Genomic DNA, 25643 nt, shown 5'->3' on the forward strand with positions numbered 1-25643 from the left:
TAAATTTCATGCAAAATCTTCTATTAGCCGCAACTCCGTAACTAAACATTTGCGGGCCTGAAGGCACAAACAAACGACGGGATGAGAAGAGTAGATATTTTCTTTGATTTAACAGAAGCATACGAATGTGTGGGCCATGCACTACTTCTGCTGAAATTGAACATTACGGTTCTGGGGAAAAATTTAACAATGTTCAATTCGTACCGCGATAACAGGAAGCAGAAGGTTCCCCCTGCATTGTCAACAACCTGGGAAGAGATTTGAATCAGGCTTCGACTTCGTAAAGTGGCGGTTGGCACAGGCCACCGTTCTGTTTCCGTTACTTTTCATGATATACACGGTGACTCTTACCAACGTTTAAAAACCCCAGAAGCGATGTAGATGGCGCTGCGACAAGTAATTAAATGTTGAAACACACAGAGTCGCAAATATCGGGAAATACCCCATAAAAGAATGAGAAATGTTGAACATGTGACGTCACCAGAAGACGTACACTATGTGATCAAAAGTATCCGGACACCTGGCTGAAAATGACTTAAAAGTTCGTGACGCCGTCCATCGGTAAAACTGGAATGAGATATGGTATCGGCCCACCCTTAGCCTTGATGACAGCTTCCACTCTCGCAGACACACATTCAGTCAGGTGCTGGAAGGTTTCTTGGGGAATGGCAGCCCATTCTTCACGGAGTGCTTCACTGAGCGTTCCCGAACATCTATAGGATTCAGGTCAGGCCTCTGTGCAGGCCAGTCCACTACAGGGTTGTTATTGTCGTGTAACCACTCCGTCACAGGCCGTACATTATGAACAGGTGCTCGATCGTGTTGAAAGATGCAATCACCATCCGCGATTTGCTCTTCAACAGTGGGGAGCAAGAAGGTGCTTAAAACATCAATGTAGGCCTGTGCTGTGATAGTGCCACGCAAAACAACAAGGGGTGCATGTCACCTCCATGAAAAACACGACAGTACCATAACACCACCGTCTCCGAAATTTACTGTTGGCACTACACACGCTGGCAGATGAAGTTCACCGGGCATTCGCTATAGCCACACCCTGCCATCGGATCGCCACATTGTGTACCGTGATTCGTCATTCCACACAACGCTTTTCCACTGTTCAATCGTCCAATGTTTACGCTCCTTACACCAATCGAGGCGTCGTTTGGCATTTACCGGCGTGATGTTTGGCTTATGATCAGCCGCTCGACCATGAAATCCAAGTTTTTTCACCTGCCGCGTAACTGTTCTCGCACTTGCAGTGGATCCTGATGTAGTTACACATTACGACCCTCTTCAACTGTCGGCGGTTTCTTGTTAGGAGTGTGCAAATCTAGCGTACAGAGGTATGACACAAGTGACACCCAATCACCTGACCACGTTGGTAGTCCGTGACATCCATGGAGCGCCCCATTCTGCTCTCTCACGATAACTACTGAGGTCGTTGATATGGAGTACCTGGCAGTAAGTGACAGCATAATGCACCTAATATGAAAAACGTATGTTTTTGGGGGTGTCCGGATACTTTTGATCACATAGTGTACCTCGCCGCTCCTGCAGCGGTTGGACTTGGACGTGAAGGAATGACTGATCGATGTAATACTTGCATTCGAGCTAACGTGCAAATTTCAAACACCATTCGTAAATGTGATCTGTTGTAAACGTAGAAGTTACAAAATTATTGTCCTCGCTCTAACCAAGTAACAACTTTTTTGTTTTATCTTATTTTTTTTAAAGTCCTATTGACCAACTAAGATCACGTTAGCAACTTCAGTTCCTCTTCTTCCTTTGTTGTTGTTTTCTATTTTTCCAGTATTCCCTCATTTTCTCCCCATGAAGTCTCTTCCGTTCTTCTGTCCATGTTGTTCCAGATTTTTTTATTTATTATGCTTTGAAAGCTTTCCAGATTTAGTATCTTTCTGCTTTTTATGATTCTTGGATGTTGTTTCTTTCTAGATCTTTCCTTACTTCTGTAATCCGTGCTATTGTCGATTTCTTCTGCCAGAAATATAGGAGTATTTGTTTTGTTAGTCTGTTTCCATCCATTCGGCAGAAGTGCCCGAAAAAGGTTAATCTTTGTTTGGCCATTACTTCAGATATTTTCTCTATATTTTTGTTGATCTCATTTCTTCTTGTTTACCAAGCATCTGCAGTTTTTATTGAACCAATTATTTTTCTAATAATCCTTCTTCCCAGTACCTCTAGTTTGTCCATCTTGTAGTTCATCATTAGGCATTCAGATCCATATAAACATTCTGGTCGTACCACTGTGGTGTAGTGTTTTAATTTTGTTTTCCTAGATTTCTTGTTGTAAATATTTTTGGTCAAACCATATGCTCTTTCCATATTGTTAATTCTTACATCTATTGCAGATTTTTCTAGTCCATTATTTAAATTTGTTTACCCGCTGCATTTTGCCTATTTCTGTTTCTATGAATTGACGCATTTTTTATATTTGTCATGAATATTGTTTTTTCAGCTGAAATTTTGAGACCAGTTCTGTTTGCTATTTTTTCCAGAAGGTGTATCTGAATAACGTCTTCTGTCAGGTTTTCTGAAAGCATTGCAAAATCATCCGCAAAAGCCAAGCAGTTTACCTTAATTCCCTTTGTTTTCCTTCCCAGGGTTATTGGTTCAATTTTTCGTTTTTTAGCTCCGAATTCCAGATCCTTACAATTTTTTTCTAGAACCCAATTAAGAAGTAAAGGTGATAAACCATCACCTTGTCTAACACCAGTTTTTATTTCAATTGGGTGAGATACTTCTCCCATAAATTTGACTTCAGATATTGTACCTGTTACTGTTTCACGAATTATATATTCTAATTTTGATTTAACACCAAATTCTCTAATGACCTTATCTATTGTTTCTCTGCATATACAATCAAATGCTTTCTTGAAATCAATAAATGACACTATTATTGGTTTGCTCGTTAACATTCTATGGCGAATTGTTGACTTTAAATTGAAAATTTGTTCTACACAGGACCTCCCCTTTCGAAAGCCACCCTGATATTCTCCCAGTTGTTTGTCTTAAGTATTTACCACGCTGTTCAGGAGAATTTTTGATAGTATATTGTATGCCACTGGCAGAAGTGACACTCCTCTGTAATTACTGACATTTTGTTTTTCTCCCTTTTTATGTAGCGGCTGGATTAATGCTGTTTTCCATTCAATTGGAATCTTTTCAGTTTTCCAAATTTAATTAATTAATTAATTTATTTATTTTACGTTCTGTTTGGACCGCAGCATAGTATATGTCGGTATAGGATATTATTACGTTATTGCAGCTGGTTTGGAGCATTCCCTTCCATAATGTCTTATACAAGTAAAAGTTGTCCTTATTTTGTGTTTCTTTTCTTCTGTCTCATCCTTTCTTGTTGTTTTTGTAAAGAAAGGGTAGGTTATTTACTGCTAAGAGCGCAATTGGGAAGCTTATACTCATTCACTAGTCACGCAATCCAGTAGGTTTTTGTTGTACTGTAATTCACAACAAACCAGAGGAGACAGCGAGATCGGTAAAAAAAATAATAAAACTCATCTCAATGTAAACGCATAGTTGTGTAACACAGTGACAAAAAATACTGCCAGACGGACAGATAGGCTCAAACGCTGCACGTACGATGAGGTACGTCTTGTGGTGATCTCACACGTCCGACATTTGCCATCCACTTTTGGGATATTTTCCGACATTTGCGACCCCATGTGACTTGTATTAAATTAATTGGCTCAGCGTCATCCAAGTCGCTTCGGGGTTTTTTTTAAACGTTAATAAGAATCACTGTGTATAACAGTGATCTGTCACTAAATGTGAGGGAGAAATCAAAAATAGTGGTCACAACAAATGTTGCGTATTGGCGAAACGTTAATAGTGAACGTTCTGATCCAGAAAGACGTTACGACATTACTACACTGGTTTCTTTGTAATGTACTTCCAGCGAGAACTGCCCATTCTTCTGCTGTGAGGGGGGAGTACCTTACTTATTTATTTTAAATCAAATTTTTATATTGAAAACATTCCACTGGAGTGGCTGAAATCAGAGTTCATTACTCTGCCCAAAAAGCCAAATGCAAAACAATACGGGGATTATCGTACGATAAGTTTAATGAGCCATATCTTGAAATTCGTTTTGAGAGTGAATAGTGTATAGACCATCTGAGGAACAGATAGCCCCTAATGAGTTTGGATTTGTTGATTCCGTGGGTACGAGAGAAGCCTTGTTCAGTATACAAGTATTGTTTCAGAGATGTAAATAAAAATGTATTTGCTTGCCTAGTAGATGACCAGAAGGGTAAAAACGACAAATTGATGGAAATTTTGATTGGATTGGAGGAAAGTGATCTGCGAATCATCAAGAAGCTGTACTGGAGCCAAACAGCGGTGTTGCGTATTGATGGAGAACACACTGAAGCAGTCACAATTCAGAGGAGAGTAAGACAAGGATGCCTTTGTCACCCATACTGTTTAATATATACTCAGAATTCATATTTAGAGAATCCCTGGAAGAAGTAGAAAATGAAATTTTGTTAAATGGAATAAGATTAAACAACATACGATATGCTGATGATACTATTTTATTTGTTGACAGTATTCAAGCGTTACAACTATTAATGGATAGAACTGTAAGAGTTAGCAGTCAGTATGGGCTTGAAATAAACAACACAAAGACAAAACTCGTAAACCATTGACTATAGGAAGGGTAAAACAATATGCATTCCTTGGAACCATAACAAATGAAAATTGGGATAACTCGCAAGAAATAAAGGTTCCCATCGGGAAAGCAAGAATTGTTTTAGAAAATGAATGTTGTCTTCAAAAGCGATAACCTAGCTCTTACGAACAAAAATCAGACTTTCGCACTGGTATGTATATTTTGCCCTCCTGTATGGGGTAGAGACATGGACCTTAAATAAAAACACGGAGAAGAAGCTGTAGGCCTTTGAATTGCGGCTTTATAGGCGGATCCTGAGAATATCGTGGACCCGGAGAATGACAAACGTACAAGTTTTGAGAAGAATGAACATAACACACAAATTAATCAAGATAGTGAAATGCCGAAAGTTGCAGTATCTAGGACATATCACGCGTAATATAAATGAATATGATTTGCTACAAAAAATGCTTAAAGGGAAAATCAACAGCAAAAGAGGTCCTGGAAAAAGACGACTATCTTGGTTTGACAACCTTAGATGCTGGTTCAGTATGTCTTCAACAGAACTATTCCGTGTTGCTACCAACGAGAGAAGAATAGCCATCATGATCGCCAACATCCGAAACTGGTAACCTCGAAAGAAGGAGAACAACAGGGAGTAGTATATGCAGTATAGGTTGTCGGTGTCACCTGTAATTTTTGCTGTGTTGCTTTCGGATGGTTCTGACAACAAAACGTTCGATCAGAGGCTCCATATAGTCACTCCAGTGGAGCAGGGAATGAACAATCCGAAACAACTATCAGGCGACAGGATCCGTTGAGGATCGTCACACAGGTGACCAAGGAAGTAAAACAGGGATTCAGGATCGATATCTGCGTGTAATGGCAATGCAACACGTCTACGGAGGCAGTTTCAAACAGCTACAGTAACGCAGGTGCCCTACACAAACGATGCGAAATGGGCTCCATGAGCGGGTATTACGTGCTCCTCCTCTAAATCGAATTGGGCGCGAGTCTCAAGGGCAGAAAATCTCTCTTCGTGGGCTAGCCAGCAGTGGGGAAAATGGTTCAAATGGCTCTGAGCACTATGGGGCTTAACATCTGAGGTTAGCAGTCCCCTAGAACTCAGAACTACTTAAACCTGACTAACCTAAGGACATCACACACATCCATCCCCGAGGCAGGATTCGAACCTACGACCGTGGAGGTCGCGCGGTTCCAGACTGAAGCGCCTAGTACCGCTCGGCCACGCCGGCCGGTGCAGTGGGGCATAAAGCTAGTTTGTAACGACACCCGCATCAGTTTCCACTCTGAAAATGCTGATATTCCCATGTGAAGGCGACGAGGACAACGTTTACACCCTAACTGCATCGTGGACCACCACCCGTATCTAGACGCTTCAGCCATGTTTTGGTGTGGAATAATGCGCGGCCGCAGGACACACCTTGGGACAATAGATTGGAGGATGGCCGGTGTGAAGTATCGAGACGACAACCTCGGTTATGTGGCCACATCTGGTGAACATGTTGGAATGGTATTCATTCTGATGGAGGACAATGGACGGTCCCATCGTCGCAATTTTATGAACACATTCCTAATGGAGCAGAGAATCAGTCGGATGGAATGGACACCATATTCTCCAGATCTCAGCTGCATCGACAATGCATGGCTTACGCTAAAACGAGCGGGTGCTGTCCCACCAAAGGTCTTTGAGGGCCTCATAGAGGCTGCTGTGGAGGAAAGAGACGATATCCCACTGGCTAATTTGGGCAACTTGGGAAGGAGTATGACTAACTGCACTTAAGAGTTTCAGGGTCAGCTGATTCATAAATGTGTTATGCAAGATGACGGCGAGGAGAAACTGTAGTGTTTGCAGTGGAATCTATGTAAGTTCTTGTTTTCTTTCTTTGTTTGTATCAAGTAGAAATATGTTTATTTTCTTTTTTTCTTATTGCTGTACCTGATAGATCAAAATCAGTTTTGTTTCCTGTCATGCTCAGTATTGACAAGAAAGCAATATGCAATATTTATTTTCACCACTGTATCTGTGGAAGGCCAAGAATACTTGCAGAGACGACAAACAGTATGGATGATCGACTGGTCGGCCATTTACACACACATCAAAAAAGGTTTTTTATCACCTCCGTTCCGAGGGTTCCGGAACCTGTACAGAAAATTGGAATAGAGATCAACATAAATATCATTTCCGCCATTTTTATTCCTCATGAAAACCACACATTGCATGTTGTACCACCATACAGCGAGACCTTCGGAAGAGGTGGTCCAGATTGCTGTACACACCAGTACCTCTAATACCCAGCAGCACGTCTTTCTCTTGAATACATGCGTGCCTGTATTCGTCGTGGCATATTATCCACAAGTTCATCACGGCACTGTTGGTCCAGATTGTCCCACTCCTCAACGGCGATTCGGTGTAGATCCCTCAGAGTGGTTGGTGCGTCACGTCGTCCATAAACAGCCATTTTCAATCTATCCCAGGCATGTTCGACAGGGTTCATGTCTGTAGAACATTTTTGGCCACTCTAGTCGAGCGATGTCGTTATCCTGAAGGAAGCCATTCACAACATGTGCAGGACGACGGCGCGAATTGTCCATGAAGACGAATACCTCGCCAATACGCTGCCGATATGGGTTGCACTATCGGTCGGAGGATGTCAATCACGTGTTGTACCAACCGTTACAGCGTCGTCCATGACCACCAGCGGCGTGCGTCGGCCCCACATAATGCCACCCCAAAACAGCAGGGAACCTCCACCTTGCTGCACTCGCTGGACTGTGTGTCTAAGGCGTTCAGCCTGACCAAGTTGCCTCCAAACACGTCTCCGACGACTGTCTGGTTGACGGCATATGCGACACTCATCGATGAAGAGAACGTGATGCCAATTCTGAGTGGTCCATTCCGCATGTTGTTGGGCCCATCTGTACCGCGCTGCATGGTGTCGTGGTTGCAAAGATGGACCTCGCCATGGACGTCGGGAGTGAAGTTGCGCATCATGCAGCCTATTGCTGTGGCTGTACGAAAAGCATTATTCAACATGGTGGCGTCGATGTCAGGGTTCCTCCGAGCCATAATCCGTAGGTAGCGGTCATCCACTGCAGTAGTAGCCCTTGGGCGGTCTGAGCGAGGTATGTCATCGACAGTTCCTGTCTCCTCAATGCCCGAACATCATCACTTTGGTTCACTCCGAGACGCCTGGACACTTCCCTTGTTGAGAGCCCTTCCTGGCACAAAGAAACAATGCTGACGCGATCAAACCGCTGCATTGAGATTCTAGGCATGGTTGAACTACAGACAACACGAGCCGTGTGCCTCCTTCCTGGTGGAATGACTGGAACTGATCGGCTGTCGGACCCCCTCCGTCTAATAGGAGCTGCTCATTCATGGTTGTTTACATCTTCGGCCGGGTTTAGTGACATCTCTGAACAATTAAAGGAACGTTGTCTGTGATACAATATCCGCAGTCAACGTCTATCTTGATGAGTTCTGGGAATGATGCAAAACTTTCTTTTGATGTGTGTAGTTAGCCAGTATGGCTCTGCTATATTGGTGCTGCGAACGGCTAAAATCAAGAGGAATTTGTTACAAGATGATATTTGATTGCCGACAGCAACGATTTTCCTTTATTTTCTATGCGATGCGTTTCGGGAATACTCGTTTGACACGGGAATTATGTCCTACAGTAGGGCTATCCGTATTGTAGAGGTGCGCAAGCCATCGTACCGCCACAGGGTCCACGGTATAACCACTGTACTATTAGATCTTCAATCTTGATCGTAAAGGATGAAACAAGCCAAAGAAAGAACTATTACATGAATGACTATATCAGCGCCCTCTGCTTCTCTCTCATGGGCTGTATGGTCTGCACATATCTTTTCTTTTAATCGAATTTTGTTTACAAATTGCATCATCTTATAAACTTTTCACGCCAATCAAGACCATAGAAGCATGCTCTTTTCCAAAGGTATCCGACCAAAAAGCGATTTTGGTAACCGGAGTTGAAGGTGTCTGTTAATCATACCTTTTGCATTCTTATGGTGATATTTCCACAGAAACTTTCATCCTGTTACATGTATGTATTTCTTTATATCTAACGGAGAAGTGAAATACCAGTTTTTATTGATTTAGCTTTACAAAGTTTTTAGTTTGAAGAAATATTTTCTTAAAAATTTTCATCCCCTATTTCACCCTCTTAAGAACTGAATTTCCAAAATAGTGTAATGCTAATTTTTTTTTACACTCCTGGAAATGGAAATAAGAACACATTGACACCGGTGTGTCAGACCCACCATACTTGTTCCGGACACTGCGAGAGGGCTGTACAAGCAATGATCACACGCACGGCACAGCGGACACACCAGGAACCGCGGTGTTGGCCGTCGAATGGCGCTAGCTGCGCAGCATTTGTGCACCGCCGCCGTCAGTGTCAGCCAGTTTGCCGTGGCATACGGAGCTCCATCGCAGTCTTTAACACTGGTAGCATGCCGCGACAGCGTGGACGTGAACCGTATGTGCAGTTGACGGACTTTGAGCGAGGGCGTATAGTGGGCATGCGGGAGGCCGGGTGGACGTACCGCTGAATTGCTCAATACGTGGGGCGTGAGGTCTCCACAGTACATGGATGTTGTCGCCAGTGGTCGGCGGAAGGTGCACGTGCCCGTCGACCTGGGACCGGACCGCAGCGACGCACGGATGCACGCCAAGACCGTAGGATCCTACTCAGTGCCGTAGGGGACCGCACCGCCACTTCCCAGCAAATTAGGGACACTGTTGCTCCTGGGGTATCGGCGAGGACCATTCGCAACCGTCTCCATGAAGCTGGGCTACGGTCCCGCACACCGTTAGGCCGTCTTCCGCTCACACCCCAACATCGTGCAGCCCGCCTCCAGTGGTGTCGCGACAGGCGTGAATGGAGGGACGAATGGAGACGTGTCGTCTTCAGTGATGAGAGTCGCTTCTGCCTTGGTGCCAATGATGGTCGTATGCGTGTTTGGCGCCGTGCAGGTGAGCGCCACAATCAGGACTGCATACGACCGAGGCACACAGGGCCAACACCCGGCATCATGGTGTGAGGAGCGATCTCCTACACTGGCCGTACACCACTGGTGATCGTCGAGGGGACACTGAATAGTGCACGGTACATCCAAACCGTCATCGAACACATCGTTCTACCATTCCTAGACCGGCAAGGGAACTTGCTGTTCCAACAGGACAATGCACGTCCGCATGTATCCCGTGCCACCCAACGTGCTCTAGAAGGTGTAAGTCAACTACCCTGGCCAGCAAGATCTCCGGATCTGTCCCCCATTGAGCATGTTTGGGACTGGATGAAGCGTCGTCTCACGCGGTCTGCACGTCCAGCACGAACGCTGGTCCAACTGAGGCGCCAGGTGGAAATGGCATGGCAAGCCGTTCCACAGGACTACATCCAGCATCTCTACGATCGTCTCCATGGGAGAACAGCAGCCTGCATTGCTGCGAAAGGTGGATATACACTGTACTAGTGCCGACATTGTGCATGCTCTGTTGCCTGTGTCTATGTGCCTGTGGGTCTGTCAGTGTGATCATGTGATGTATCTGACCCCAGGAATGTGTCAATAAAGTTTCCCCTTCCTGGGACAATGAATTCACGGTGTTCTTATTTCAATTTCCAGGAGTGTATTTATGACAGTGAAGTCAGATACCAATTTTCATAGATGTAGCTTTTAAAAATACAGTAGTAGTTCTTTAATAATGAATTGTTTTTAAAACATTTCACCTCGTATTTGTCCCCATTGGGGTTGAATTTCCAAAAATTCTGACACACATTTCTTTATTTCTGACCGAGAAACAAAATACCAATTTTCGTAGGGCTAGCCTTAAAATTGCTTTAATAGCGACATATTTTTCAAAAAAACTTTCATCCACTATTTCACCCCTTTAGGGGTTGAATTTCGAAAAATCTCTTCATAACCGACGCCTAGAGTATAAGATCAACACGCACTCCGAATTTCAAGTTTCCATCTATAGCGGTTTGGTCTGGGCGATAATGAGTCAGTCAGGCAGGACATTGCCTTTTGTATTTCTAGATGGCAGCTTTAATGAAATTGGTCATGATTTCTCCGTCGTCAGTAAGGTGAGGCGTGGGCTTGAGAAGAAAATTAAGAATTTCAGTGACAGTAGTAAACTGATTTTTCACAAAATGGTATCGGATTTCGTAATGCAAGTTTAAAGTGTAGGTTGGTTCCTGCACTGATCATGAGATAGGCGTTTAATGCTACTACAACGGCAGCTGATCAGTGGTACTAAGGCGACCGACTTGATTCAAGCTCTCCGACAAATTGGCGAAAAAAATTGGAAAACGAATTAGGACAATCAGTGTTCAAAAGTAATAAGTAACTGTAATATGCATCTCACTAAATTCGTAAATATGAGAAGATATATGATGAAAAATGAGACCACCTTGTGACTAATGTGCAGTCAAGAGGAGCGCCAAGGAGAAGAAAGACAGCAGTAGTTACTGCGACGGCAGCATTTGTTTTTTAAACAAAACACTACTGGAAAGTGAATATAGAGTACTTTTATACTACACATACGAGGGGCGTTCAATGAGTACTGCAACACATTTTTTATCTCGGCCAGTTTCGATTGAAAAAAAATGCAGAATTTGCTGTGAGACATTGTGGGATATACCCACTTCAGTCCCGTTAGCTTCATGAAGTTCAGATAGGTGGCGGCGCTAAACATAGTCTCCAAAATGGCGTCAATAACGGAGAGCTGTCACTGAGTTTCTTTTGGCGGAAAACCAGAGCCTCGGAGCCAATCGTAGGTGCTCCCAGAATGTCAACGGAGACCTCGCAGTGAACAAAAGCACGTCGAGTCGTTGGGCAAGACATCTGTCGTAATCCCCACCTCCCCCGTGCCGACTGACCGCACGCAGCTGTGACTCCTGCGAATTTGGAACGTGCGGACACACTGATTCGAGATGATCTGCAGATCACAATCATAAACCTCCTCGTACACGAGCTGGAGTACTCAAAGGTGTGTGCCCGCTATGTTTCTCGCCGCCTAGCAGAAGACCATAAAGAGCAACGAAAGACCATCTGTGCGGAATTGTTTGCGCCAATGGCCTATAATGGGACACCGGTTATTAACCGCCTGGGTAGCAGGGCGAGTCATGACGTCGCTTCCGAGATCCATCGAATCCGCAAATTAACGACGAGGGCTGATGTGCTAGCCAACCTGGATGCGGTTTTTAAGCGATTTTCCACAATCCAGTAGGTGAATATCGAGCTAGTGCCACGGCCTGCTTCAGTTAACGATTCGCAAATGCTTAGAGAACGTTAGCACACGCTTTCAGATGCAGAACAGTAAATTCAGACAGAAGGAAGAGCATCTAGTCACCCTCTACAACTAAAATTGACAAATTCAATGACAAACAAGCCGGCCCCACAAAGACACGGGATAAAGAAGAAAGAATAAAATTCTTCCTTAACTACACTCCTGGAAATGGAAAAAAGAACACATTGACACTGGTGTGTCAGACCCACCATACTTGCTCCGGACACTGCGAGAGGGCTGTACAAGCAATGATCACACGCACGGCACAGCGGACACACCAGCAACCGCGGTGTTGGCCGTCGAATGGCGCTAGCTGCGCAGCATTTGTGCACCGCCGCCGTCAGTGTCAGCCAGTTTGCCGTGGCATACGGAGCTCCATCGCAGTCTTTAACACTGGTAGCATGCCGCGACAGCGTGGACGTGAACCGTATGTGCAGTTGACGGACTTTGAGCGAGGGCGTATAGTGGGCATGCGGGAGGCCGGGTGGACGCACCGCCGAATTGCTCAACACGTGGGGCGTGAGGTCTCCACATTACATCGATGTTGTCGCCAGTGGTCGGCGGAAGGTGCACGTGCCCGTCGACCTGGGACCGGACCGCAGCGACGCACGGATGCACGCCAAGACCGTAGGATCCTACGCAGTGCCGTAGGGGACCGCACCGCCACTTCCCAGCAAATTAGGGACACTGTTGCTCCTGGGGTATCGGCGAGGACCATTCGCAACCGTCTCCATGAAGCTGGGCTACGGTCCCGCACACCGTTAGGCCGTCTTCCGCTCACGCCCCAACATCGTGCAGCCCGCCTCCAGTGGTGTCGCGACAGGCGTGAATGGAGGGACGAATGGAGACGTGTCGTCTTCAGCGATGAGAGTCGCTTCTGCCTTGGTGCCAATGATGGTCGTATGCGTGTTTGGCGCCGTGCAGGTGAGCGCCACAATCAGGACTGCATACGACCGAGGCACACAGGGCCAACACCCGGCATCATGGTGTGGGGAGCGATCTCCTACACTGGCCGTACACCACTTGTGATCGTCGAGGGGACACTGAATAGTGCACGGTACATCCAAACCGTTATCGAACCCATCGTTCTACCATTCCTAGACCGGCAAGGGAACTTGCTGTTCCAACAGGACAATGCACGTCCGCATGTATCCCGTGCCACCCAACGTGCTCTAGAAGGTGTAAGTCAACAACCCTGGCCAGCAAGATCTCCGGATCTGTCCCCCATTGAGCATGTTTGGGACTGGATGAAGCGTCGTCTCACGCGGTCTGCACGTCCAGCACGAACGCTGGTCCAACTGAGGCGCCAGGTGGAAATGGCATGGCAAGCCGTTCCACAGGACTACATCCAGCATCTCTACGATCGTCTCCATGGGAGAATAGCAGCCTGCATTGCTGCGAAAGGTGGATATACACTGTACTAGTGCCGACATTGTGCATGCTCTGTTGCCTGTGTCTATGTGCCTGTGGTTCTGTCAGTGTGATCATGTGATGTATCTGACCGTAGGAATGTGTCAATAAAGTTTCCCCTTCCTGGGACAATGAATTCACGGTGTTCTTATTTCAATTTCCAGGAGTGTACATGGTTCCATAGACCTTTCCAATTCTTAGCCGTCGATGATGTATACATGACGACTGAAGCGATGAATGAATATTTGTACTGTGGCTGAGATTCGAACCCGTGTCTCCTGGTCTCTAGGCAGACGTGCTAACCACTACGCCAACTCGCACAATGACTTTGCGTAACTGCATGGACTTTCCTAGCACGCCCCCCTCCTTAATCCAAATTCCCATTCCGTTATGTTGATCTGAAGACGGCAGCTGCCAAGGGACGGGACTGGAGAAGTGTGTGTAATCAATGATTGAAACAACTGCCCTCCCTCTGCCAGTCAGTTTCTAGTGATGATGTTTTCCTCCGCTACGTGCATCCCACCCGACTCCCGTCGAATTCAGCGCCATTCCTCTATCTAACGAGGCTGAAGCACTTCAGCAACCAGCTTCCCGTCACGTTGCATATTACCCGCCATTATAGCCGTCACACTCCAGGAACATTGTTGGCCTTCAAACTGAAGGTTGACGCCATTGCAGGCTCACAGGATAACAGCTTGCGTCACACACGGAATGGACGTCCTACGGCCTGCAGTAGGCATATGCTTCCCTCATTCTCGAACGCACTGCCCACTACAAAACATTGCGTACGCGAGACTCATAACTTTTTTTTTTCGCCTTGTTAGTGGGTACCACAGCAAGGAACGTATCAAAAGAAAGTGGCTTTCTCCCACTTTATACTGGTTTACTTAACGGTTTCTGCCTTTTAGGCCATTTTGAAGTGATTTTCCGTCCGAAAGAGAGCACATCACTTACCCCCTCCCCCCCCCCCCCCCACCGAACAGAAACACGATGATGTGTATGTAACTTTATTAGAAAGACAGTTACCTGCAGTATAAACAAGTGCAACATGCACTGAAAAACCCTATATGCTGTCTTGTTGGTTCGACAGCTTGTAACTGTAACAAAGCGTGGAATTTACAAAGATATTAGACAACATTCCATTAGAGCTACTGATACCCTTGCAAGAGCCAGCCCTGACAGAACTCTACCATCTGGTGAGCAAGATGTATGAGACAGGTGTGCAAATTGACGAACTATCACTTTAATAAGTCACGGTTACAAAATATTAACACGAATTATTTATAGACGAATGGAAAAACTGGTAGAAGCCGACCTAGGGGAAGATTAGTTTGGTTTCTGTAGAAATGGCGGAGCACGCGAGACAATAGGGTAAGGAAAGGCAAACCTACTTTTCTAGCATTTGTACACCTAGAAAAAACTTTTGACAGTGTTGACGACAGTACACTCTTTCAAATTCTGAGGGTGGCAGGGGTCAAATACAGCGAGCGAAAAGCTATTTACAATTTGCACAGAAACCAGATGGCAGTTATAAGAATCGAGGGGCACAAAACGGAAGCAGTGGTTGGGAAGGGAGTGAGACAGAGTTGTAGCCTCTCCCCGATGTTGTTCAATCTGTATATTGAGCAAGCAGTGAAGGAAACAAAATAAAAATTTGGAGTAGGAATTAAAATCCATGGAGAAGAAATAAAAACTGAGGTTTGACGACGACATTGTAATTATGTCAGAGACAGCAGAGGACCGGGAAGAGCAGCTGAACGGAATGGACAGTGTCTTGAAAGGGGGGTATAAGATGAACATCAACAAAAGAAAAATGAGGATAATGGAATGTGGTCGAATGAAGTCAGCTGATGCTCAGAGAATTAGATTAGGAAACATAAAGTAGGAGATGAGTTTTGCTATTTAGGGAGCAAAATAACTGATGATGCTCGAAGTAGAGAGGATATAAAATGTAGACTGGCAATGGCAAGGAAAGCATTTCTGAGGAAGAGAAATGTGTTAACATGAATATAGATTTAATTATCAGGGAGTTTTTCTGAAAGTATTTGTATGGAGTGTAGCCATGTATGGAAGTGAAACATGGACGACATATAGTTTAGACAAGACGAGAATAGAAGCTTTCGATATGTGGTGCTACAGAAGAATGCTGAAGATTAGATGGGTAGATCGCATAACTGATGAGGAGGTACTGAATAGAATTGGAGAGAAGAGGAATTTTTGGCACAGCTTGACTGGAAGAAGGAATCAGTTGGTAGGACACGTTGTGAGGCATCGAGGGATCACCAATTTAGTACTGGAGGGAATTCTGGAGGGTAAAAATCGTAGAGGGAGGCCAAGAGATGAATACACTAAGCAGATTCAGAAGGATGTAGGCTGCATTAGTTATTCGGAGATGAAGACGCGTGCACAGGATAGAGTAGCATGGAGAGCTGCATCAAACCAGTCTCTGGAAGACCACGACAACAACATTACATTGACCAAAGAATAAGACTAAGCATGGACTATTAATTTCAAATAACTGTGACTATTAAATAACAAATAAGCTAATGCAAACTTTCACTTGTTGCGGCAATTTACTTGTCAATGTGTTTGGACTCCAGACTAGTCGTGCTCGAATATCCGCGGTCACAGAAGATGCATGAACGGTGTGCGAGCATGAGCACTTCCAAACACAATACCTCCATTCTGCCACTCCAAGTCTCCATGTTGACCCGTCCCACGTATTCCACACAACCAGCTGGACACTACTCACTCCACTGCCATTAATAGTTACAGATGGAGCGTCACATGACCACCTGGGACCAGTCCTGCAACATATACAGTTCTCCAAAACAATTCTTTTTTGCGTTTAAAGCTAACCCTGTAGTACGCCACGTTGCCACCAAATGCTGTATATTGCTCTTTGCTGCTGTGGAAACGCCAGGAAACCTCTTCGCAAAAATGTTCCGCGTTTCCTTAACCAAATCGGCAGACACGTACACCTCCACTATTGTGATTCTTGAAGAGGATACATCTCGCTGAGATATTTACTTTACACGTCTTGACCCTTAACGTTCGAGGATCGCTCCCACAGACCGCTGGCGTATATTGCATTCGTGGAGACAACAAAATTTTTAGGTCTTACATTTGACAGGAAACTTAGCTGGTCTCCACATGTCATATTTGACTGCCCGTTGTACCCGTTCTCTAAATGTCCTTCGTGTTCTTAGCGGTACGTTGTGGGGAGCCGATCGAACCGTCCTACTTCGCCTATATCGGTCGATCGTCCGCTCAAAGCTGGATTATGGGAGCTTTGTATACTCCTCTGCACGGCCGTCCATCTTACGCCGCCTTAACTCTATACAACATCGGGGGTTACGTCTTGCAATTGGAGCGTTCTATACTAGTGCCGTTGAGAGTTTTCATGCTGAAGCCAGTGAATTGCCACTAACCTACCGGCGCGATATACTGCTTTGTCGGTATGCCTGTCGGTTATTGTCAATGCCCGACCACCCATCTTATCGTTCCTTTTTTGACGACTGTCTCGACCGTCAATACGGGTTGTATGCATCTGCCCTGTTACCCCCTTGAGTTCGCTTTCGTCGCCTCCTTCAGCATCTTGATTTTTCACTCCCTGCAACCTTTAGAGTGAGCAAGAGCCAAACGCCACTTTGGCTCCAAGCTCAGGTTCGCGTTCACCCTGACCTCAGCTCACTCCCAAAGGAGGTTACCCCAGCTTCGGTATACCGCTCATGGTTTGTCGAACTGTGTTCGAAGTTCATTAATACTTTCTTCATTTGTACAGATGGCGCTAAGACCAATGACGGTGTCGAGTGTTCTTTTATTGTCGGGGCACACAGTTTCAAATACCGGCTCCATGGCCACTGTTCGGTCTTCGCAGCTGAGCTGTTTGCTCTCTATCAGGTTGTTCTTTACATCCGCCGCCACCGACATTCTGCTTATGTCATCTGCTCCGATTCCCTGACCGCCATCCAGAGCCTCAGTGATCCGTATCTGGTTCACCCTTTCGTGCACCGGATCCAACGCTCTCTTCAGCAGCTGGCGGACGGCGGTTCTCCGGTTACCTTTATGTGGGTTCCTGGTCGTGTCGGTATCCCTGGGAACGAAGCTGCAGATGGCGCGGCCAAGGCTGCGGTCCTCCAGCCTCGGACAGCTTCTTGTTGTGCGCCTCCATCTGATTTTAGCAGGGTCATTTGATAGCGCATTTTATCGCTGTGGCATGCCGATTGGTGTACACTTACTGGAAACAAGCTTCGGGCCTCGAAACCCCTCCCCACGGCTTGGACGACCTCTTCACGCCCTTCTCGGCGGGAGGAGGTCGTTTTGCCCCGGTGACGGATTGGACACTGCCGGTACCGCCGCCGCCATCTGCTGACGGCTGCGCCGGCGCCGTTCTGATGGTACGCCACATTTTAACGTCCTCTCCGAATTTTAATACACTGCGCATTGATCTTGGCCTGCCATGTACTGTGGATGCCATTTTAGCGGATGACCCAGGAGCACCTGCACGCGTTCTTCGTTTTATCCACTTGACAGACCTGTCTAAGGACATTTGATTATGCTGTTTTCTTTTAATCCCTTGCCTGTTAATGTGTCTTTCATAGTGTTGTCCTTTTTAGTTGCTGTTTTAACATTGTGCCTCGCAGTGCATTCCTAACTTAGTCTGGGCGCTAATGACCACTGTAGTTGTGCTCCCTAAAACCACAAAAAAGCGTATATTGTTACTTAAATCACTTAATAAAAGCAAGTCTTCTGGTGCAGACTGTATACCAAGTAGGTTTCTTTTAGAGTATATTGATGCAATAGCTCGATACTTAACAATCATATACAACCATTCGCTCGACGAAAGATCCGTATCCAAAGACTGGAATGTTGCACATGCCACACTAATATTCAAGAAAGGTAGTAGGAATAATCCGCTAAATTACAGACCCATACCATTAACGTCGATATGCAGCAGGATTTTGGAGCATACATTGTGTTCGAAGATTATGAGTTACCTCGAACAGAATGGTGTATTGACACACAGTCAACACGGATTTAGAAAGCATCGTTCCTGTGAAACACAACCAGCTCTTTACTCGCACAAAGTGTTGAGTGCTATTGACAAAGGATTTCAATTGGAGTCCGTATTTCTGGATTTCCGGAAGGTCTTTGACACCGTACCACACGAGTGGCTTGTAATCAGAATATCAGTTAGTCCACAAGATCTTGCACCAGCAACAGTTCTGAAATTGTGGACGGCTATAGAGGCAGCACGGCTCAGTATTTCTGCTGCGGTCTTCCAACAACTTGTTGAGTCCCTGCAGTATGCCAGACAAATGGAGGTCCAACGCGCGCGCGCACCCCCCCCCCCCACACATCCCCCCCCCCCCCTACACACACACACACACACACACACACACTCCTACGCCCGCTCACTAGATCTGACGTCAGTACCTTGATGATAACCCTTCCTTTCCATTTCTCTATGAATGATACTTGAGCAAATGGTGGCAATCCATTTAGCTACATTTCATGGTTCAAGACATGAAGCATATTTTGTATGTTTTTCTGTCTCTTTCTTCTCTGTTCTAGTGTACACTTGAAATTTGATGGGAAGGAAATAAACGTGCAAGTGATGTTGCTCTCTATTGGAACAATGAACTGAAAGAGTTACAGGTCTTCTCGAATGCAACGCTTCACGCGGCTTCCTCCATCGGAGGCTCGAGTCCCATCTCGGGCACGGATGTGTGTGTTGTCCTTAAGTGTAAGTTAGTTTAGTTGGTGATGGAGAAAGTGAGCCACTACAGAGGTCTCGTGTGGTGTGTTGCAGGTGGCGATGGACTGGCGCGTGAGGATAGCGTGGTGGCTGCTGGTGGTGCTCCTGCTCGCATCCGTCTCGACCCCCGCAGAGGGGGGCAGAGGAGGGGGGTCCCGCGGCGGGGGTTCACGGGGCGGTGGCAGCCGTGGCTCGGGGTCTACCTGGAGCAGGAACAGGAACAGGAACAGCGGCAGTGACAGCCACAGTTACAAGCACGTCACATCAAAGCCCGTCACCCAGAGGTGAGTCCTGCCAATTGGTTCCATCTTTTGGAGAGGTTGCAACACGTGGTTCTCGATTGGGTACACGACCGTGTGTTAGGTACATGTCAAAAAAACAAATGAGTGGAATCGCAAAGTAGCACACGATCTTGAAGGCCAGCAAGTTGCGAAATGCACAAGAGCTACCACTAAATGTCGCGGCTTCAATCCCAAATGGCCCAGTCGTGAGCCTGAGTAATCTCGATTTCTCTTGAGGCGTTCTGTGTGGGAGTGCTTACCAGACGACTGTGTCAAAAAAGTTGCTGTCTGTCCACACCCTGGCCGTGAATTTGTAGGTCAGGTGCTCCAGCATTCTTCAGAGAAAGCTTGCCTATTCCTTCTCACATGTTATCGGGCATTGCTATGCTGAAATATGGAATATGAGATTGCCCAGACGAGAAACAGTATAAGGACTCTAAAACCTTCCTGACTACTGCTCAGGTTGCCTTCGATGCATAGGGTCAGTATATTTTATTGTAATCAGAGGCAGCATATGTACAGTTTCAGCACTCTCATCAACATTATTTTCATCACTGTTATCAGCATTATTGTTATTGGCATCATCACTTTTACGATATTTTTTGTCTCATGTCATCATTATTAGCAGCATTACCATACTCATCACTGTTGTCATTGTAGTCATCACATTATCTCTGTCATTATTGTCATTATATCATCATCATCATCATCATCATTGTCATATCATCACCATTGTCATCAAATTATCGCCACTGTCATTATTGTCAGCTTATTTTGCTAATTATCATCACATTACTATTAGCATCACTGTCGTCACATTGTATTGGTCCCTGTCTCAGGCTGTTAACAGCGCACACAGGGGCTAATGTGAAAGAAACTCGTGCCAGTTTGCAGAGGCGGCAAAGATCAACAGGCTGCCAGGATTCTACTAATGGTTAACTATTCAGTCTCCGACCGTGTAAAGAACTGAAAACCTCCTTGCAGCTGGTCCTTGACTAGTATGGAGACTAAGAAAGAGGGTCCGCAGAAATCACAACTAAAAAGGTATAATAGGAAAATTGGGCTTATAGAATTAAGAGATTATAACTTTACAATATTTAGCTGAGGGCAGCCTTTGCTAATATTAAGCATTGCTAAATGACGGCATATGAATTGAAAACTTAGCTAAGAGACACTATAAATACACGGCTCAGTGAAAACTTCCTTGGGCAGCATGAAGGGCAGTGGTGAGCTAGATGGACAATGTTGTGGGGTATTCAAATAAGGCAGAGGGAGAGAGTATTGATCCATAGTACAGATTCACATGACAGGGGCAAGGTCACGGTGGAAGCTTACTCTGTGGGTGGTGCCATCAAACGGTCATATTAGCCTGAGATGGTTGCACACACCACGTGAATGAAGTGGCGTTCCTATGCGAGAGACTCTGCCGAGTTTTTCTCGAGTTAAATTGTCGCTAAATTTGTGCTAATGATACCCTCCTCACTGGCGTCTTACAGTTGGCAATGGAAATGTCTGTTTCTGACAGATGCTGATAGCGAACACGCACGGGGATTTGGCGGATCTAGTGGTGCTTGCCCGCTGGGCCAAGCCTGCAGTGGCGCTGACTAAGAGTGCCCCCTGCTACTGCTGGTGGCAGCTACACGACCCAGTCTGTCACAGTACTACTTGGGCATTATTGCTGTTTGTTCTTTTGTAAAGTTTCTTCACAGTGCTTGGAGAAAGCTACAAGTTAAATAAAACTTAAGTGTTTGCTAATCATTCCTGCCCTGTCCAACTTCCCTAAATGACAGCTTGTCCAATTTCCCTAAATGACAGCTGCTACACTGCTCTTTAGCCAACCTCTCCTTACCTTTGTGTTTGAAGTAGTGTACAACAAAATGCAAGGCAGCAAGTGCCTACAGCAAAACACGTCTGTGATGGACACGAACCTTCATCTGTTGGTCCACATCTAATCCAAAACTGAATGGGGATTAGTGCAGTGGCGGTCCGACCTTTTATGACTTCAGAAGACCCCCCCGCGTGACCTCCAGTGGGCTTCTGACTCCAAACAAAAATAATGGAGGGGGGGGGGGGGAAGGGGCATTGACCATATCTTTTGCTGACAGTATCTTAACGTTCGGGGCTAGTCACAACTGTGGGAAAAGCGGTCTTCATTATGTTCCTGCCCCTCTGCATGGAAGATAGGAGGAACTGTTTAAAACTTGAAGAGTATTTAATGATTGCCACCATTTTCAGTGAATTAAGAATTCTTTACATGTCTCCAGCTAAAAATTTGGTTCTAGATTTTGATTCCTCATCACTTGTGGATACTTACGACATTCTCTCTCTCTCTCTCTCTCTCTCTCTCTCTCTCTCTCTCTTTTTTAAATGAGTTAAACCACAATTGAAAAATTCACACAAACAAATGATGACAGCTATAATGATGATGATGATGATTTGGATTGTGGTACACTCAACGGCATATTTATCAGCACCTGTGTAAATTCCAAATCTTGTCACAGTCCTGCCTCGCCATTTTCCCTAGTGCTAATGAAACGACAGCACAGGCACCCAGCCCCTGGGTGGAGAGAATCCCCAACCTGGTCGGAAATCAAATCAGGACCTGATGATCCAGAGGCAGCAATGCTAACCACTAGGCCACAAACCGTGGACTGCAAACAAATGAGTACACTGCTGGAGTATCTGTTATCGAAGAGTTACGAATCTGTAAGAAGATTGCATGAGTTTTGATTACCACTATTTTCGTTCTTTGCGTAAGGTACGGTGTGGCCACTCACACGTGCATCTCGAAATGTGACATTACAACATCATTCTTATTGTGATTCTCACTATAATTGTCATTGTCATCATCATCATTATTATCGCCCTTGTGGTGACATCACTTTCGTTATTGTTGCAGCCATGTTGTTTTCACATCATCTCATATCATTATTATTATTATTATTATTATTATTATTATTATTATTATTATTTTCGATTATTCCCATTTGAGAGCGTTTGAACTTGAATTCCTTTATGATGATTGTTTGTGTTTTTTCTGAGCCCAAATTTTCTTCATGTGTTCACTGTGTTGTTTCTTTCGCTCCGCTGTCCATTTGCATCCTGGTCTCTTCTGTGTTGTGGTGTCAAATTTATGTTTTTTGATGATGTTCCTGAATTCAGTTCTGTTTTCTGCATCGTTTACTGTTATTTGTGCTTGTCTGAGGTCCTCTTCAACTTCTTTTATCCATTTTGTTTTTCCCCTGCCTGAGTTGATGACTTTAAGAATTCGCTTTGAAATTCTGTTTTCATTCATCCTGTGGATATGTCCGTAGAACTGCATTCTTCTTTTCCTTACTGTATCTGTAATCTTGTCTGTGTATTTATATAATTCTGATGTTGGTCTCTTCTTCCAGATTCCTTGCTCTTGTATCGGGCCAAAAATTTTCCTGAGAATTTTCCTTTCTTGTTTCTCTATTTCTTTGATTTTAGTTTGCCCACCTATTTGTGTTGTTTCAGATGCATACAGTGCCTCCGGAAGTACGACAGTGTTGTAGTGCCTCAATTTTGCGTTAGTGGATATGGACTTTTTGTTATAATAGTTCCACGTGAGTTTATATGCTTTCTGTAATTTTTTTATTCTTTCCTCATTGGCCTTTAGGTTGATCCCTGATGGCTGAATGATTTCTCCCAGGTATTTAAAATGTGGTACTTGTATGATTTTCCCATGGATTGTCACAATAGGCAATTTGTCTTGTGGCACTCTTTCTATGTACTGGGTTTTCTCATATGATATTTGCAGGCCAGTTCTTTGTGCAATTTCGTGTAACTTCTCTATGGCGTTAGTGGCTTCTTTTCTATTATTTGTGAGGATTGCAAGGTCATCTGCAAAAGCTAAACACTTCACATTGAATCTATTATCTTTTCTAATGCCAATTTGGATTCCTTTGACTTCTTTTTCCCATGTCCTGATGATTTTTTCAAGAATGATATTAAAGAGTAATGGTGAAAGTCCGTCACCCTGTCGCACTCCAGTTTGGATTACAAATGGTTCCGAGATATCCCCCATAAATTTAACCTTGGAGACTGTGTCAGTTAATGTTTCCTGAATGATTGCTCTTGTCTTTCTGTCAATGCTGAATTCTTCCAGCGTCTTGCAGAGCACTACTCTGTCTATTGAGTCGTAGGCCTTTTTAAAATCTGCAAAAGTAACCACTGTGTTTCGGGTGTTTCTCATCTGGAGAATCATTTTCAGATTCCAGATCTGCTCTATGCATGATCGTCCCTTGCGAAAACCAGCCTGGTATTCTCCTATTTGTGGGTCAGCTTGTTCTTCTAATCTATTCATGAGAACTTTTGATAGGATTTTATATGTGACCGGTACGAGTGAGATACCCCTGTAATTATTTGGTTCAGTTTTGTCCCCTTTTTTGTGGAGTGGATGGATGAGTGCGCATTTCCATTCAGAAGGGATCTGTTCTGTTTCCCAAATGTTTAATATGATTTTGTGAATTTTTCCTGTTAATCTTTCATCATTTAGTTTCCATAGTTCTGCAATAATTCCATCTTCTCCTGGGGCTCTATTGTTTTTCAGTGTCTTGATAATTTCTACAATTTCGTTGATGGTTGGCGGTTTAGCGTCAGGATTTGGTGTAGACGTCTCGTAGTGAATGTCCTCTGTAGGTCTTTCACAGTTGAGAAGTTTGTTGAAATAGTCTGCGAGGATTTGGCAGTTATTCTTCGTGTTAGTTTCTAGTGAACCATCCAGTTTCTTGAAGCAAAGATTGGGTGGCTGGTATCCTGCAATATGTTCTTTAAACGTCTTATAAAAATTCCTGGTGTTGTTCTTCTTAAAGTCTTGTTCTATCTCATCTAGTCGCCGTTTGTCATAATTTCTTTTTTCCCTCCGAATAGTTTTCGATGTTTGTTTTCGGATTACTAGAAATTGTTGCCATTTTTCTGATGTTTTGTGACTATTGAAGTTTTTCCAGGCATTGGTCCTTTCTTCTATTGCTTGGTCACACATTATATTCCACCACCTGTGTTTTCTCCTTCTCGGGGGTTGACCCAATTTCATTGTGGATTTGAGGACGTCCACAAGTTCTGTCCAGTTTGTGGTGTTTGTCTGACTAATTTCCTGTAAGATGTTTTCCTTGTTGAGTTTTATGTATTCGGGGTCTGGTCTCAGCACTTTGTTTAGTTTTGGTTTTTTTCTATTGGGTTGTAATCTGGTCTTTATCTGTAGAAGATGGTGGTCCGAGTCAAAAAATCCTCTTCTCGTTTTCACATTCAGAATTTCTGCTGTGTTACTCTTGGAGATGGCCACATGGTCTATCTGGAATTCACCCAACATTGTGTTGGGCGACTTCCAAGTATACAGTTTCTTGTTGGGTTTTTTGAATTGTGTTGACATAATTACGAGGCCGAAATTTTCGCAAAAGCTTATCAATCTTTCCCCATTCTTGTTAGTTCTCTTGTGAGCTGTATGGATTCCGGTGATTTTCCTGTATTTTTTCTCTTTACCTAATTGTGCGTTAAAGTCGCCTAACAAGATTATTACATGGTGTTTGGCAATTTTGTTTGTCGTCTCTTCAAGGTCATTCCAGAAGTCGTCCACTTTCTGGCAGTTCTTCTTGTTATAGTTATTTGTGGGTGCGTGTGCGTTGATCAAGGTATATGCTTTGTTGGCCGATTTGACGGAGAGCGTTGATATACGTTCTGAGGCAGACTGGAAGTCAATGACAGAGTCACTGATAGATTTGTGGACTGCAAATGCTGTGCCAAACTGTTTGAGTCCTTTCTTATTAGTTTTAACTGCTGGTTTTCCTTTGTAGATCCTGTAGTTGTCTGTATCAAAATGGGTTTCGTCCGTAAATCGTGTTTCCTGGATTGCAAGGATTTTGATCTGGAATTTTTGCAGCACGTCTGTAAGTTGTTTGATCTTGCCCAGTTTGAAAAGAGTATTAGTATTAAGTGTACCGATGAAGTGTCTTTGTTTTGTGTGTAATAATTTGGACGTCGTCTGGTTCTCAACCTTAGGCGTAACATGATGCTCCTGGTCCCCCGGAATCCGATGACCAGGTAAAGCCAGCCTTGCGACTGGTGCCCGGGGTAGTGGATTCATTCCTTGTGTTATCATCATGTTTGGTTTTCAAGTTGAAAACTAACTTGGTGGTGGTCCTTCCGAGGAAAGATCACGAGGAATACGACTTGATTGTTGAGATC

The 25643-nt window shown here is 44.7% G+C and overlaps 1 protein-coding gene across 3 annotated transcripts in view; it reads left to right on the plus strand.

Moving 5' to 3' along the window:
- LOC126425327 (uncharacterized) overlaps positions 1 to 25643 on the plus strand; it is a 296062-nt gene that overhangs the window by 195516 nt on the left and 74903 nt on the right. For all 3 annotated transcript variants that reach the window (XM_050088309.1, XM_050088310.1, XM_050088311.1), the window contains exon 2: positions 19213 to 19442. In XM_050088309.1, the coding sequence (XP_049944266.1) occupies positions 19219 to 19442 (224 nt within the window). In that variant the 5' untranslated portion in view covers positions 19213 to 19218. The remainder of the gene's footprint in view (positions 1 to 19212; positions 19443 to 25643) is intronic.

This window comes from Schistocerca serialis, chromosome 10 (genome assembly GCF_023864345.2).
Source record: "Schistocerca serialis cubense isolate TAMUIC-IGC-003099 chromosome 10, iqSchSeri2.2, whole genome shotgun sequence".
NCBI classification, from domain to species: domain Eukaryota; kingdom Metazoa; phylum Arthropoda; class Insecta; order Orthoptera; family Acrididae; genus Schistocerca; species Schistocerca serialis.